Source organism: Musa acuminata, chromosome BXJ2-8 (assembly GCF_036884655.1).
Source record: "Musa acuminata AAA Group cultivar baxijiao chromosome BXJ2-8, Cavendish_Baxijiao_AAA, whole genome shotgun sequence".
In the NCBI taxonomy this organism is placed as follows: Eukaryota; Viridiplantae; Streptophyta; class Magnoliopsida; order Zingiberales; family Musaceae; genus Musa; species Musa acuminata.
The window spans coordinates 9,578,373-9,593,261 of record NC_088345.1 but is presented as its reverse complement, the minus strand read 5'-3'; the positions used below and the strand labels follow the sequence as shown (position 1 = coordinate 9,593,261).

The 14,889-nt window shown below is 52.9% G+C and overlaps 1 protein-coding gene and 1 long non-coding RNA gene across 2 annotated transcripts; both read right to left on the bottom strand.

Moving 5' to 3' along the window:
- Positions 1-846: 846 nt before the first annotated feature.
- Positions 847-4,720, bottom strand: LOC135619110 (uncharacterized). The gene is made up of 2 exons (XR_010489313.1): positions 3,130-4,720; positions 847-1,149 (listed from the first exon to the last, which is right to left on the bottom strand). It is a non-coding gene; the product is annotated as an uncharacterized LOC135619110 (long non-coding RNA).
- A 5,977-nt stretch (positions 4,721-10,697) lies between these two features.
- On the bottom strand, positions 10,698-11,657 carry LOC135620123 (uncharacterized). The gene has a single exon (XM_065122799.1). It carries the CDS (start codon positions 11,655-11,657, stop codon positions 10,698-10,700), a length of 960 nt encoding a protein of 319 aa, XP_064978871.1.
- Positions 11,658-14,889: the final 3,232 nt, after the last annotated feature.

Below are 14,889 nucleotides of genomic sequence, written 5' to 3'. Positions count from 1 at the left end.
AGTTAGCGATGTGGAGAGGGTTTTGGAGCAAGAGATGCCTCCGTGCCAGTGTTGGGTGTCTGTCCCCCTTCCCCGCTTAGAACTCGGGAGTATTTATAGGGTAGTTTAGTGTTACCTGATGGTCCTGCCTGTGGGAGGCAGGATCGTACCTCTGATGGCGTCTGACATTTCTATTGACGTTGCGTGGGGAACCGACTCGCCGTAGGGTATGGGCGAGGGTCGGTCATTGTCCTCCTCTGCCTTCGTCCAGCGCGCGGGGTCAGACAGCGATGAAGTCATCGTCTGAGAGCGGATGACGTCAAGACGCGTCGAGTCATCATTATAGCTCTCTTCCTTGGGCAGAGTGGCTCCCAGGTGAGATCGACGTTGTGACACGTCATGTCACCATTATTACCCCTATCATATTTCCCCCCCGGAAGAAGCTATGCGTTGGTTTTGGCCATTGGGGGAGTCCGAGGCATGGCTTTGTCCCTTGGCGTTTGCGACATTCTCAGGTGGCATGAGGTCGGGCTCGTCTTGAGCGGGGGAGTGGGAGTGTAAAACCGAGGGCGACGTAGGCAGGGTGGCCGCGCCGGCATGTCTCGGGAAGCATTGGACCGAGGAGCTCGGCGTAGGCGGGCTGGCTGCGTAGGTGCGTTTTCGGGCATTATGCGGGTGAAGGTGTTGTCACGCCCCTCAAAATATCCATGATTTTTAAAATTTTCGTCACAGACCAATCCAGGATCCAAACTAACGTTTGAGGACACTGAAAACATTCTATTCATATTCACATCCATAAAACCTGTGCAGTTTATAATCATATATCACATCACTCGATAATTCACATTTATGACAACCCAAGCCAACTTGACAAACATGAACAACATTTATAAATCCACAAGCTAAATAAATTATACAATCAGAACTCCAACTATTCACCACAAGTTCATATCACCATAAATTAGACTTAACATTCTGAAATTCCAAATAAGAGAGATCTCCTAACACTTGGACACAGTATATCTATTTCGGTTCATCGACAACATTTCATTATATACAAGACATACTTATACAACAATATCGTAATAACCAACCAGACTTGCCCATTATTCTGAATAGCTATCCACTGCCTCAGCCCAAATCAAACATCTCGAAGAGTGACAAGCTGACCTGAAAGATTTATATAACAACGGAGTGAGCCAAAAACGGCTCAGCAAGTGACAAAGCATATTCAGAACAAAAGGAACGGTTTCAAACGAGTAAGGTATCATAATGCAAGGCAGAATACAAGAATTCTCAAGGATACCATCTCAATAGATACCAAATCATACGTATCATGTCATTCAAAACATATTTGATCCATAACGAATGGGGCATAGAGTAATTGGAACATATCAATGGCAGATAGGACATTTCAGAACATATCAGTTCATAGCAAATGGAGCACAGAGTAATTGGAACATATCAATGGCAGATAGGACATTTCAGAACATATCTGTTCATAGCAAATGGAGCACAGAGTAATTGGAACATATCAATGGCAGATAGGACATTTCAGAACATATCAGTTCATAGCAAATGGAGCACAGAGTAATTGGAGCATATCAATGGCATATGAAATGTTCCGGAGCATATCAACGGCATATGGAACATTTCGAAGCATATCATCAGTGAATGAAGCATTTCAGAGCATATCGAAAACAAATATCGTACAGAAGCTCAAATGTCGTCTTTGACGTTGCAAACATATCAATCTTATCCAAAGCATGTACAGAAACACATAACCAAAGCTCTGGATATCATATCAAACATACAGAAGGTGTAGTGGGATCTCAGTCAGAATGTGATTCATCCATTTCTGAATGACCACCTGACAAAAGTCTCCCACGTCTGGGAGCTCCATCCACCCACGTCTAGGTGAAGTCAAAGGGGCCGGCAGAGCATCGCAGGCTCTAAGCAATATCCCACAAAGCGGGGCCCCACAAAGCGGGCAAATAAGCGCATACCAGAATATCCCACAAAGCGGGACCCCACAAAGCGGGCAAATCAGCGCATACCCTTTACCATTTCTGGCAAAGGTCCAGACAATCCCACAAACACCAGAGTACAAAAGGGCAGTACGAACAATAAATAGCATATATCGGAAGCACACGCGGAACAACAAACGTACATGTGCCTTTACGAGTCAAATATGATGCAAGGAACAAATCTCTCACAAATGTATTCAGATTTGGAAACGAAATGAAAGCAAGAGCATTCAAGGATTCCAAACAATCATATATAGCTCAATTCAAATAAGAAGGTTAGATAAATTCAATGTCAAAATGAATGAACTGGAATAGGCACATATCGGGAGCAAATGCGGAACAATGGAATATACATGTGCCTATATGGGTCAATACGATATAGCATAAACGTTCCACAATGGTTTTCAAGAATGCAATAATTTTAAGGACAAGAGTATACAAGAACTCAAAGTAGTAATATAAAGCTCAATTGAATAAGAAAGCTAAAGGATATCAACTTCCAAAGGAATGAAACCAGAATATGAGAAATCGACCAAAGCTCGATTTCTGGCAGAATACAAGAGGCACATTGAACAAATGATTCAAACTATCAATCGTGCTCCAATTTACTCAGAAATAATCATTGGATAATACTTTCAGATAAGACAGGCTTCATAGGAATTGAACCGTCCAACAGAGAGAGTTACAAATAATTTGGTAAGCAAGTGTCGTAGAACAAAATCTCTGTTGGCAGAATTCATAATGTCAGATTCAACAGATAACTGGGCAGGTGTTTGGATTCCAAATCTTTCAATCCATATATCAAAGAAAGGTCTACGAGTCTAGTTTCCAATGAAATCAGTTTTGAACAAATCAGAGTTTCCAACAAAGACTTATAGGCAGCTCGGTATCAAAAGGTCAGAATCTCAAAAGTTGCACAGATTCGAATCGTTACGATTAAACAGGAGATATAACAAATGCAAGGCTAGAACAATTCAAAGTTCCTCATATTCAAAGCAAATGTAGAGATAAAAATGGCAGTGAGGAAGATCAGGATACTTGCAATAAGACATATCAGAGCAATTATAGGAGAAACGATCAGGGAACTTGCAATAGAAAGGATCGAAACAAGTGGGAAACTTGCCTTTCAAAGATTTCGATCCGAAGATCCAAAGAAGGTGCCAGCCCAAATCCTTCTACTTTTCCTCCGTGTCCTCTCTCTGTTTCGTTTTGTGCTCCCGTTTTCTTCCTTTCTTCGCAACTACACCACGTGTCGAACATCGAGGCACAGTCACCTGCTCTCTCTTACTCTCATTCCTTCTTTTTCTTTCCCAAACGCAGCTGCCACAGCCGCCGCCGTTGCCGCTGCTACAATCGCAGCCCCTTCCACCGCACTACCTTCCTTCCTCCCTTCTCTCGCAGACATAACTGCTGCATACGCAGTCGCTACCGCTGCGGCCGCAATCCCGTCCGCAGCCCCTTTTTCCCCTTTCCTTTCCTTTCTTTCCCAGCTGCAACTGCCGCAGTCGCAGTCGCAGCCATGGCCGCAGCCACCACAACCGCAGCCTCTTCTTCCTCTGCTACTCTATTTCCTCTCCTACTTCTCTTCCAACTGCAGCTGCCACTGCCGCAGCTGCCACCCCTTCTCCTCTTCCTCTCTTCTTCCTCTCCTTCCCTTTCTCTTCTTCTTCCTTTCCTTCTCTTTTTTCCCAGCCACAGCTGCAGCTGCCATCGCCGCAGCCGCAGCCCCTTCTCCTCTTCCTCTCTTCTTCCTCTCCTTCCCTTTCTCTTCTTCTTCCTTTCCTTTTTCTCTTCCTCTTTCCCTGCCATAGCTGCAGCTGCCACAACCGCAGCCGCAGCTACTTCTTTCCCTTCTCGTCTTCCTTCTCCTTCCTTTCTTCTTCTTCTCTCCCCGCTACAACTGCTGCAGTCGCGGCCGCAGCCACGGCCGCAATCCTCTCCCTCCTCCCCTGCTCATCTTCCTCTTCTTCTTCTCTTCCAGCTGCAGCTGCCATCGCCGCAGCTGCAGCCCCTTCTTCCCCGGCGTCACACACACCCTCTCCTCTGTTTCCTCTGCAGGAAACAGAGGTATCACACCTCTTTCTCTTCCTCTTCTTCTTCTTCTCCTCTTCCCCTCTTCCCTTTTCCTCCCCAAGGCCACACATCTCCTCGCTGCAGCCTTGCCGCAGCTATCTTCTTCTTCTTCTTCTTCTTCTTCTTCTTCCCTTTTCATCCTCAACGCCCCACACATCCTCTCCTCTGTTTCCACCTGCGGGAAACAGAGGTGCTGCAGCCCTGGCTGCTGCAGCTGCCTCTCTTTTCCCTCTTCTTCTCCTTCTCTTCTTCTCCTCTTCCCTTTTCCTCCCCAAAGCCACACACCTCCTCGCTGCAGCCTTGCCGCAGCTATCCTCCTCTCTTCTTCTTCTTCTTCTTCTTCTTCTTCTTCTTCTCTTCTCCCTCTTCTTCCTCTCTTCTTCTCCCCACGCCCCACAGCTCCTCGCTGCAGCCCTCGCTGCAGCCACCTCCTCTTCTTCTTCTTCTTCTCTTCTTCCTCTTCTTCCTCTCTTCTTCCTCCTCTCTTCTTTTCCCTCTTCTTCTTCTTTTCTTCACTCCTCATGCCCCACCGCTCCTCTCTGTTTCTCGAAGAAACAGAGAGTGCGTGGGAGGCGGTGGGATAAAACCGAAATTTTCGGTTTTTCTTTATTTACTTCTTTTTACAACTTAACAGTTTAGTCTTTGAAATTTCTATATTTACATATAGGTCCTCCGATTTATAAATAAATCTTTATTAATAATTTTTAAAAGCGAGGGATATTACAGGTGTGGCCTCGGGCATTATGCGGCCGAGGATGTGGCCTCGGGAGTTACGCGACCGAGGAGGTGGCCTCGGGCATCATGCGGCTGAGGATGTGGCATCGGGCGTTACACGACCGAGGAGGTGGTCTCGGGCATTATGCGGCCGAGGATGTGGTCTTGGGCGTTACGCGACCAAGGAGGTGGCCTCGGGCATTATGCGGCCGAGGAGGTGGCCTCGGGCATCATGCCGCCGAGGGGGTGGCCTCGGGCAACATGCAGCCGAGGAATGACTTTGTTCTGGCCAGCGATTGATCGTTTAATCGTGCGCGGGCGCGGGCGGCCGGGTTGCTTTTTCCTGGGGAAGGTCAAGGGGCCGCCCCTTTTGGGAGTCGCCGGCTTTCGAGGCTGATATGATTAGCGCCTCCGTACTTTGCACCGCGCTGTAGTTAGCTGCCACGTCAGGCTGCATTTATGGTGAAGTGACGTTTTCGTCTTCGCAGTGCACTTCGGGAAAGGAGGGGTTGCCGTTTTGGCGGGATGCAGCCTGTTTATAAGTAGCATGGGGCAAGCCCCTTGATGGTCTCATCTATTCCTACTCCGCTGCTTCGGACATCACTGTCTCGTTTGCGTCGATCGTTCTCCTCTTCTCACTAAAGGTCAGTAAGGATAGTGTCCTCTTCCTCCTCCTCTTCATTCTCTTCGACTAGAGTTGAAAAAATGGTGGTTGTGTCGAATCCAAGTTTGTCATCCGACGAAGAAGCGGCCCAGGCTCTCGAAGCCCTGATGTGGCCACACGACCACGACTCAACTGTGAGCAAGTCATTGCTTAGTCGCCTTCGGGATCTCTATAGCATCCCGGAGGAGTATGTTCTCCTGGCTCCTGAACCGGGCCAACAGTTGTACGATCCAATTCCGAGGGGTTTCGCCCTCACCATCGATGCTTTTGAGGCCGGGCTACGCCTCCCCCTGCACCCCCTCATAACCTCTTGTATTTCACGGTGGCGCATCTCACCGTCTCAGATGGCGCCCAACTCCTGGCGCTACATCGTGGCATTCCTGGGGGAATGCCACTATGCCAATATCACCCCGACCCTGTCCCTCTTTCTTTCCTGCTTTCGTCTTTCCAAAGGGTCGGGGGGCTATTATCTGTCCGCCCGAGTGGGCTTTCGAGTTAGTGGGGCTCCCTCCAGTAATAAGGGGTGGAAGGAGCGTTTCTTTTTCATCAGCCGCTCATAGGACTAGGGGTTCGGGGTCCGGTGGGCAGCGCGTACGATAGACAATGCTACCCCGGCTCTGGACGACGCGGAGCGCCGAGAGCTCCGAAGGCTTAAAGAAATCCTCCCATCCTCACAAGCTATCCGGAGTATGTCCGAGGGGTGGTTGGTCGAGGCGGGTCTTAGCCCGGTGCCTCGAGGTATGCCTTAAGGAGGGTAGTGGTTGGTCTTCATGTTTTTTGGCATTCTGACTGAGTTCCGTTTCTTCGCAGAGATGGTGAACCTTAATGCCGTGCGCGGGAGGAAGTCTTCATCGGTCGCGGCGAGGGTTGGCTCGAGGGAGACCCCGGTGGACGTCGAGGCCGGTCTCCCCCGGAAGAGGGCTAGGGTTTCCTCAGGAGAAGCCTCTGGAGAGATCGTGGTCCAAACGACGGAGGCCGTTACTGTGCCGGCGGGCCACGCCGGGGGAAGCTCTGAGGTGGGCACCAGTAGGGATGCCGCGATGGAGGCTCCTCGAGGGCCCTCCGTCCGTGACCTTTGTCGTCTGCCGACGGGGGGGGGAGGATGAACCCTACCAGATACGGGTGGTGGGCAGTCTCCCGCGAGGCGAGGCCTCCGATCCACTGGTGGCCCACTGGTAGGGCCTCACCTGAGGTAGCCGGGTGTGGGCCGAAGGGGATTCTGCCGCCGAGTTCATCCGCGGGGGGCTTCATCCCGACATAGCTTGGGACTTGTATACGTTGTCCTCCGAGGCCCTCCTCGGCAAGTCTGCGAAGTCACTGCTATGGGTGAGCGTTATCCCGCCCTTTTATTTACACGTGCCCGGATAGTTTTTTGACTCGTTTGTCTGCAGGGTAATCATTATGCCGCGGCGTTGATGGACCGCGTTCGCGATGTGGGGTGAGTCATCATCGCCCTGAGTAGCCGAAACGTCGAGCTCCGGAAGCAGGTGGTCGAGCTCTGCGCCGGGGGGGGTCCTGAGGCGGTCGCGGCAGCTGAGCAGCGTGCCGCAGATTCGGATGCGGAGGCAGTGCGCCTTCGTTCCGAGCTTCAGGTGTCCGAGGCGCGAAGCTCAGAGCTCCAGACGCACTTGAGGGCGGCTATTACCGAATCTCGCTCGGCGAGGGCAGATTCGTTGGAGTTGATCCGCCGCCTAGAAGAGGCGCGCGCGGAGGCGCAGGAGGCTTCCGTGGCCCTCGACGCCGAGGCCCGTCAGAGGTCGGCAAAGGATAAGAAATTGATCGAGGACTACAAAGGTTCCTCGGGCTTTCAACTTGGCCTTGTTCGGACTGGGCGGGTCTCGTACGAATACGGGATCCGGATTGCCCTTGCCCGCTTTAAGGGGCACTATCCTGACCTGGAGGTTGCGGAAGACCCCATCGACTCCTTTCCTGAGGACATGGGTGTCGACATGTCGGAAGAGGTGCCTTTTGACGACAGCCCCGATGCTCCTGAATAAGTTTTGTTTGCGTTTGTACTTTTTCTTTTTGTTGGAAGTTTTGTCATGTAATGGGTTTCTTGAATGAACGCGGTTTTCCTCCCTTTCTCCAATTTGTCTGCTCGTGTCTTCTGATGTTGCGATACAATTATGTCTCTTAGTCAAGTCTCTGCTTACGGAAAGAACTTTTTGAGGTTTTGCGCATTCCAAGTTCTTGGCAAGGGGCGGCCCATCATCGTCGCAAGTCGGAATGTACCTACCCTGACAACTTCGGTCACCCGGTAAGGGCCTTCCCAATTGGGAGCCAACTTGCCGCGCACCCGGGTCGGATCGCTAATCTCGGTCCTCCGTAGGACTAGGTCGCCCAGTTTGATGGGTCGGGGTCGTACCTTTCGGTTGTAGATCCTTGCGACGGCCCTTTTATAAGAGAGGGCCTTTATGTGTGCGTCGGCGCGTCGCTCCTCGAGCAGGTTGAGGCTGGCTCGAAGCCCTTCGTTCGAGACCTCCTCGTTATAGCCTCCTGTCCGGAGGGTGGCAAGGGCTACTTCGGGCGGTAGGACAGCTTCGGTTCCGAACGCGAGGCTATAAGGGGACTCTCCGGTCGCGGTCTTGGGAGTGGTGCGCAGCGACCACAAGACGCTCGGGAGTTCGTAAGTTCTATCGATCGGGCCGCGGGCACCCTTCTTTTGAGCCCGTCTAGGATGGACCGATTGGTTACCTCTGCCAGCCCGTTCGTCTGAGGGTAGGCCACCGAGCTGAACCGTAGCTGGATGCCGTGGTTGGCGCAGAACTCCCGGAACCTTTTACCGGCGAACTGAGGCCCGTTGTCGGTAATGATGGTTTTGGGCAATCCAAACCGAGTCACCAGGTTCCTCCATACGAATTTTTCTATTTGCCTCTCTGTGATCGTCGCCAATGGTTCTGCCTCAACCCACTTTGTGAAATAATCCACGCCCATGACGATGTATTTTCGTTGCCCCGAGGCCGGGGGGAAAGGGCCGAGGAGGTCCAAACCCCATTGCGCGAACGGCCATGCGCAGTCGATGGGGGTGAGCGGGACCGCGGGCTGTTGGGGTATGCGGGCGTGTTCTTGACACGAGCTGCACCGTTGCGCATGGGTCTTCGCGTCCCGGCGCATGGTCGGCTAGTAGTAGCCTTGGCGAAGTATTTTGTGTGCCAGGGTCCGCCCGCCAACGTGTTCCCCGCAGATCCCCTCATGGACCTCAGCCAGGACTGTCTGAGCTTCATCGGGTTCCAAGCATCGTAGGAAGGGGTATGAGAAAGACCGCTTGTAGAGCCGTTCGCCCACCTCGGTATACCACGCATGCGTGCGACGCATGCGCCGAGCCGACACTTTGTCGGGTGGAAGAGTTCCGTCCCGTTTGAAGCACAGCAATTCTTGTATCCAGGAGGTAGGCGTGTCACCCGAGGTCGCCGCTACGATTTCGATGGCGCGGGCAGGTAGCTCCTCGATCTCGGGCCGGACTTCGGAGGCTGGCTTCGATGCCAGTTTAGCTAGCGTGTCGGCATGCTCGTTTTCTCCCCTCGGGACGTTAGATAACGTAAAATGAGGGAACTTGGTGGCTAGGTTCTTTACCTGTGCCAGGTACTTCGCCATGGTCGGGTCACGAGCCTCGTATCCTCCGCCGAGTTGCTCGGCTACCAGCTGAGAGTCGGTGAGGACGCGGATGGCGATCACCTGCATCTCGAGGGCCAGCCTAAGTCCTGCTAGGAGCACCTCATATTCCGCCTCATTGTTGGTGGCCTGGAACTCGAAGCGGAGGGAACGCTCGAACGTCCGCCCGTTGGGAGCTTGCAGCACCAGCCCCGCGTCGGCGCCCTTTGAGTTGGCCAATCCGTCGACGTGCAGGACCCAGGCCTCGGGAGGTTGTTGGAGACCTTTGTCCTCGATCTGAGTTAGTTCTGCGATGAAGTCGGCCACGGATTGGGCCTTGATGGCGGCCCTGGGCACGTATTGTATGTCATGCTCACCGAGCTCCACCGCCCATTTGAGAAGACGTCTTGCAACATCAAATTTGGACAGAATTTGGCGAAGCAGTTGGTCAGTAACGACCTCCATCGGATGAGCCTAGAAGTATGGATGTAGCTTCCGTGCAGATAGCACGAGCACAAGCTGGCGCTTCTCGATTGGTGGGTATCGTTCCTCGGGCCCGTTCAGGACATGGCTGACATAGTAGACTGGAAGCTGCCCGCCAGAATTTTACTTGACCAGGACGGAGCTGACTGCGTGCTGGGAGGCGGCCAGGTAGATGCTAGCTTCTCCCCCGGAGAGACTGATGAGTGTCGGGGAAGGTCGGCCAAGTGCCGCTTCACTTGGTTGAGGGCTTCCTCGCATTCCCCCGTCCATTGGAAATTTTTCGGATTCTTCAATGCTCTGAAGAAGGGGAGGCAGCGATCACCTGTTCGGGCAAGGAAACGAGACATAGCGACAAGCCTCCCGTTAAGGCATTGTAGGTCTTTGATCGTCCGAGGCGACTGCATATTGATTATCGCCTGGACTTTCTCCGGGTTGGCATCGATTCCTCTTTCGTGTATGATGAATTCGAGGAACTTTCCCGACGTAACGCCGAAGGCGCGCTTCGCGAGGTTGAGCCTCATGCCATATCTGCGCAGCGTGGCGAACGCCTCGGCCATATCGGCCAGGTGGGCCCCCGCCTCTTGGCTTTTGACGATCATGTCGTCGACGTAGACTTCCATGTTCCGGCCGATCTGGTGGGCGAACATCTTGTTTATTGTTCTCTAGTATGTAGCCCCGACGTTCTTTAATCCGAAGGGCATGACCTTGTAGAAGTAGGCCCCTCGATCGGTGAGGAAGGTCGTGTGCTCTCGGTCTTCGGGTGCCATTTTGATCTGATTGTATCCCGAGAAGGCGTCCATGAACGAGAGGCGGGCGTGTCCTACCGTGGCGTCGACCAACTGGTCGACTTTTGGAAGGGAGTAGCAATCCTTCGGGCATGCATTGTTGAGGTAGGTGTAATCAACGCACATCCTCCAGCTTCCATTAGCTTTCTTGACGAGGACTACATTGGATAGCCACTGTGGGTATCTGGCCTCTTCTATGAAGTCCGCCCCCAGAAGTCGGCCCACTTCTTCCCGTATGGCCAACTGCCGATCGGGGGCTTTCCGTTTAGGTTTTTGTTTTACCGGGCGGGCGTCAGGTGAAATATTAAGGTGGTGCTGCGCTACCCCCGGGTCGACGCCCGTCATGTCAGAAGGCGACCAAGCAAAGACATCGACATTCTTCTATAGGAGGCCGACGAGCTGTCTTCGTTCTTGCTCGGGTAGCCCCGACCCGATCCTGACCGTCTGCTCCGGCCGGCCTTCTTGCAGCGGCACATCCACAGTGGACCCCCTCGGCTCAGGATGGGAGGCTGGCTTCTTCGCCTCTCGGGGGTCCGCCAACGGTGGTTCGACCCTGGCCCTCTTGTGTAGCGAGACGGCGGTCAGGTAGCAGTGCTTGGATTCTTGGGGACTTCCCACGACCTCTCCTGTTTTGGCGTGGGTCGGGAACTTCACGGTTTGATAGTAGGTCGAGACGACAACTCTGATTTTGTTGAGGGTCGGACGACCGAGGATGGCGTTATATGCAGCGGGGAGGTCGATTACCAGGAAGGTGGTCATCACCGTCTTTGACTTCGGCGGTGCTCCCAGGGTCAATGGTAAAGTGATCGCCCCCAGCGGTGAGATTGAATCACCGGGGAATCCGGTGAGTGCCGAGAGGATTGGCTTCATGCTATCTCCAAGCAAGCCGAGATTTTGGAAGGCGTCGAAGTAGAGTATGTCGGCCGAGCTCCCGGTATCGACCATGATCCTCCTTACTTGCGCGTTGGCTATTCTGGCCGATATCACGAGCGCGTCGTCATGCTCGGCTTGTTGGGGCACCTCGGCCGGGAAGGTGTCGTTGGGTTCAGGCCCACGCCCGGGAGCTTCGGCCGGAGCGGCTCTGACGTATGCCTTTCTTCCGGTCATGGAATCCCCGCCAGATGCGGGACCGCCCGTTATTACGTCGATGTGTCGTTCGATGGGACCCTCCGGGCGCGGTGACAGTTCTTTGTCCGGTCGGAGGTACCGACCAAGGTGTCCCCTACGAATGAGCTCCTCGATCTGCCTCTTTAGCTCCTGACACTGTTCGGTGTCGTGCCCATGTTGCCTGTGGAAGCGGCAGTACTTTGACTGGTCTGCCAGCGCCCGCGGATTCCTCATTGGGTAAGGCTCTTTGAGCAGTCCCTTTTCCCTTATGTGGAGGAATATTTCTGTTCGGGATGAGTTCAAGGCCAGGAGAGGGGGCCTCGATGTTGGCGGGTCGGATCTGTCCAACCTGCGCCGAGACGCAGCGGGTTACTGCTGCCGGGGCGGCTCCGCCTTGACCCTCTTGTGCTCTTCGTGCTTCCCGGCCATCCATGTCTCCGTGGCAACGAACTGGCTCGCCCGCTGGAGCATCTCGGGAACCGTCATGGGGGGGCGCTCCACCAGAGACCAGAAGAACCTGGAGGGCCGCAGGCGTATCATAAACGCCTGCATCAATAGAGAAGGGTGAGTGTTTGAGAGTCCTCGGATCTGCATCGTAAAACGGTTTACGAAGTAGGAGAGGGGCTCGTCCTCCCTTTGGTGGAGCCCGAGGAGCAACGCCACGGACGGGCGTAGGCCAAGAAGTTGAGCTCGAAGTCTCGGGCGAGCTGGTCGAAGGAAGAGATGGTCCTTGTCTTCAGGCCACTGTACCATGCGCGGGCTGGTCCCCTTAAGGTCGTTGGGAATGCCCTGCACATCAAGGCATCAGAGGTCCCGTACAGCGCCATTTGAGCATGAAACGCGACCATGTGATCCGCGGGGTCAGCGGCGCTATCATAGGCGTCGAGGGATGGGAGCCGAAAGTGTGGTGGAATCACTTGATCCTGTATTTCGGGTGCGAACGATGATCCTTGGTATCTGTCTGCCCCGAGCTCCCCCTTTGACCTGCGAACCTCTTGCTGTACTTCGTTGAGGCGTCGATTGAAGAGGCGCAACTGGGCTCGCAGGGCGTTCGTCGAGTCCGCGGGCCATACCTCAGGCTCTGGGCGGCTCGACATGTCTTCCGCCTCTCGGTCTACGAGCTGGGTCGTTCGGTTTCGAGGCGAGACTGGGGGCTCACGCTGTTGCAAAGGCTGGGTTACCTACGGGGGCGTCGGCTGTGAGACGAGCGGGATGATAGTCTGCATCACGCCCGCCAGCGCTCGGACTTGGCGAGCAAGATCGTTGAAGGCTTCGGGCGAAACGGGTGAGGTGCCAATGGGGGTGTCGGCTGGCGACAAGCCCGGGTCGTTGAACAGCCGCCAATAGCGCTCCGATGTCACGAAAGGGCGCCCATCACGGGGTCCATCCCTGAGGGGATGTTCTTTTGGGGTGTTGACCGGGCGCGACCCCATGGCTGCAGGTTCGCCAGAGTGGATTTGCTGATTGTTTGACATTTGGGTCCTCCTTCTAGCGCCAAAATGTTGTGGGAAACAACTGTATGCTGTGGCCTTAGGGGCGACACGGCTTGGTTCGGGTCCGAATGCGCGGGGATCCGACGTGGCGCTCCTCGGTACAGCCGGGGTGGCCTATCCGGCGGTCCGGATGGGGCATGGAGTGGGGGTGAGGTCTTACCGCTTCTTTGGGGAGGTGCGACCTCGCCTTCGTTCCTGCACACAGGTCGGGTCGGAAGCTCGGCCCGACCCCTCCGATGATCAAGTTAGCGATGTGGAGAGGGTTTTGGAGGAAGAGATGCCTCCGTGCCAGTGTTGGGTGTCCGTCCCCCTTCCCCACTTAGAACTCGGGAGTATTTATAGGGTAGTTTAGTGTTACCTGATGGTCCTACCTGTGGGAGGCAGGATCGTACCTCTGATGGCGTCTGACATTGCTATTGACGTTGCGTGGGGAACCGACTCGCCGCAGGGTATGGGCGAGGGTCGGTCGTCGTCCTCCTCTACCTTCGTCCAGCGCGCGGGGTCAGACAGCGATGAAGTCGTCGTCCGAGAGCGGATGACGTCAGGACGTGTCGAGTCATCATTATAGCTCTCTTCCTTGGGCAGAGTGGCTCCCAGGTGAGATCGACGTCGTGACACGTCATGTCGCCATTATTACCCCTATCAGTAGTAGTTCAGTACATTGACAGAAAAGCCCCAGCCATCCATGACATAATGATCTAAGCTATACATGGCAGCAAGTACTTGAAAGCATTTGCCCCATATACTGAGCAAATCTTACACATCCTATATACTATTGTAGCAGATAGCAGTTCATGGCAGCAGCATAGTCTTAAGGGCAGTTAGCAGAACCACATAAGCAGTGGTGTGGTAATTTGTCCGTGCGTTGAGTGCATGCCATAGTACTAACATCAAACATATTGTCATTCTCGGCATCCTTCGTGGCACCAAAGGAATTGTCAACTGATGCCTCTGCAGCAGCCATTACAAATTGTTTAACATTGTTGTTTTGAGAACTGATTCTTAACTTAGATATTTTGGTTTGACAAAATTTCAATGTGCCCAGATGGAATGTTGCCTTTAGGGTTGGATAGAACTGAGAAATCCCTTTTTCTTTTTTTGCCTTTGGTGTTGTGTTTTTTATGTGCTCCTCAGATGTTCTATATGTTGGGCTGATAGCCCATATTCAGCTCATGTGGGCTATCATCCGACAAGCCGATAGCCTATATTCTCCCCCATGTGGGGTGTGGGCTGTGGGCTCATGTGGGCTTATGTGGGCTGATAGCCCATATTCTCCCCCAAGCCGAAGACATCCACAGCGGCATGCACTTAGGATTCAAGATGTGGATTAAGTGTGAGATAAATAGATTTCCATTTCCATGAAGAAAAACTCGAGTCTATGAACCTCTCTGATCTGTCCTGCTCCATTTATCCTATAGAAGACGATCATCATAGGATAAGCTCCTTGTTTTGCTGACAAGACTGTCATCTTATAGCATGATTAGGAAGGTATTCCAGCTACCATCCGACAACCTAGTTTGTCAGCTAAATACCATCGCATCACGGACGGAGCTATCTCACTTGTCATTTTTTCAGCCACCAAATGATGGAGCCATATCTTTCTCAGACAGAAGCAGTAGATTTGCTTTCCTATGCTTCTGTCTGTTCTTAGTCAAAAGCAGATGATCTACTCTGCCGGTTTCAGCAATGACTACCATCAGAAGCAAAACAACATTTGGAGCGTTCCAGTCCTCTCAGAAGGAAAGTTGTAGAGTCTCAAGACAAGTGGAGTAGAGAACATGACAAGAAACAGGAGATAAGTTTCTGTTGAACTCAAGGAAGTCTTGCATGCACAGGATTCACTGTCTAGAATCTTGAAGACTGCTATCATTTGTGAAGGTATCTGAAAGCTTATTTATACAGAGGAGACCAGAAAGCAAATTGAAGTGGTATTGATTAAAATATTAAGGGCCTTCCACTCAAGTCAAAATCAT

Bases quoted from the DNA above. Each gene is read 5' to 3' on its own strand.
- LOC135620123 (XM_065122799.1), bottom strand. From the start codon at position 11,657: ATGAGGAATCCGCGGGCGCTGGCAGACCAGTCAAAGTACTGCCGCTTC.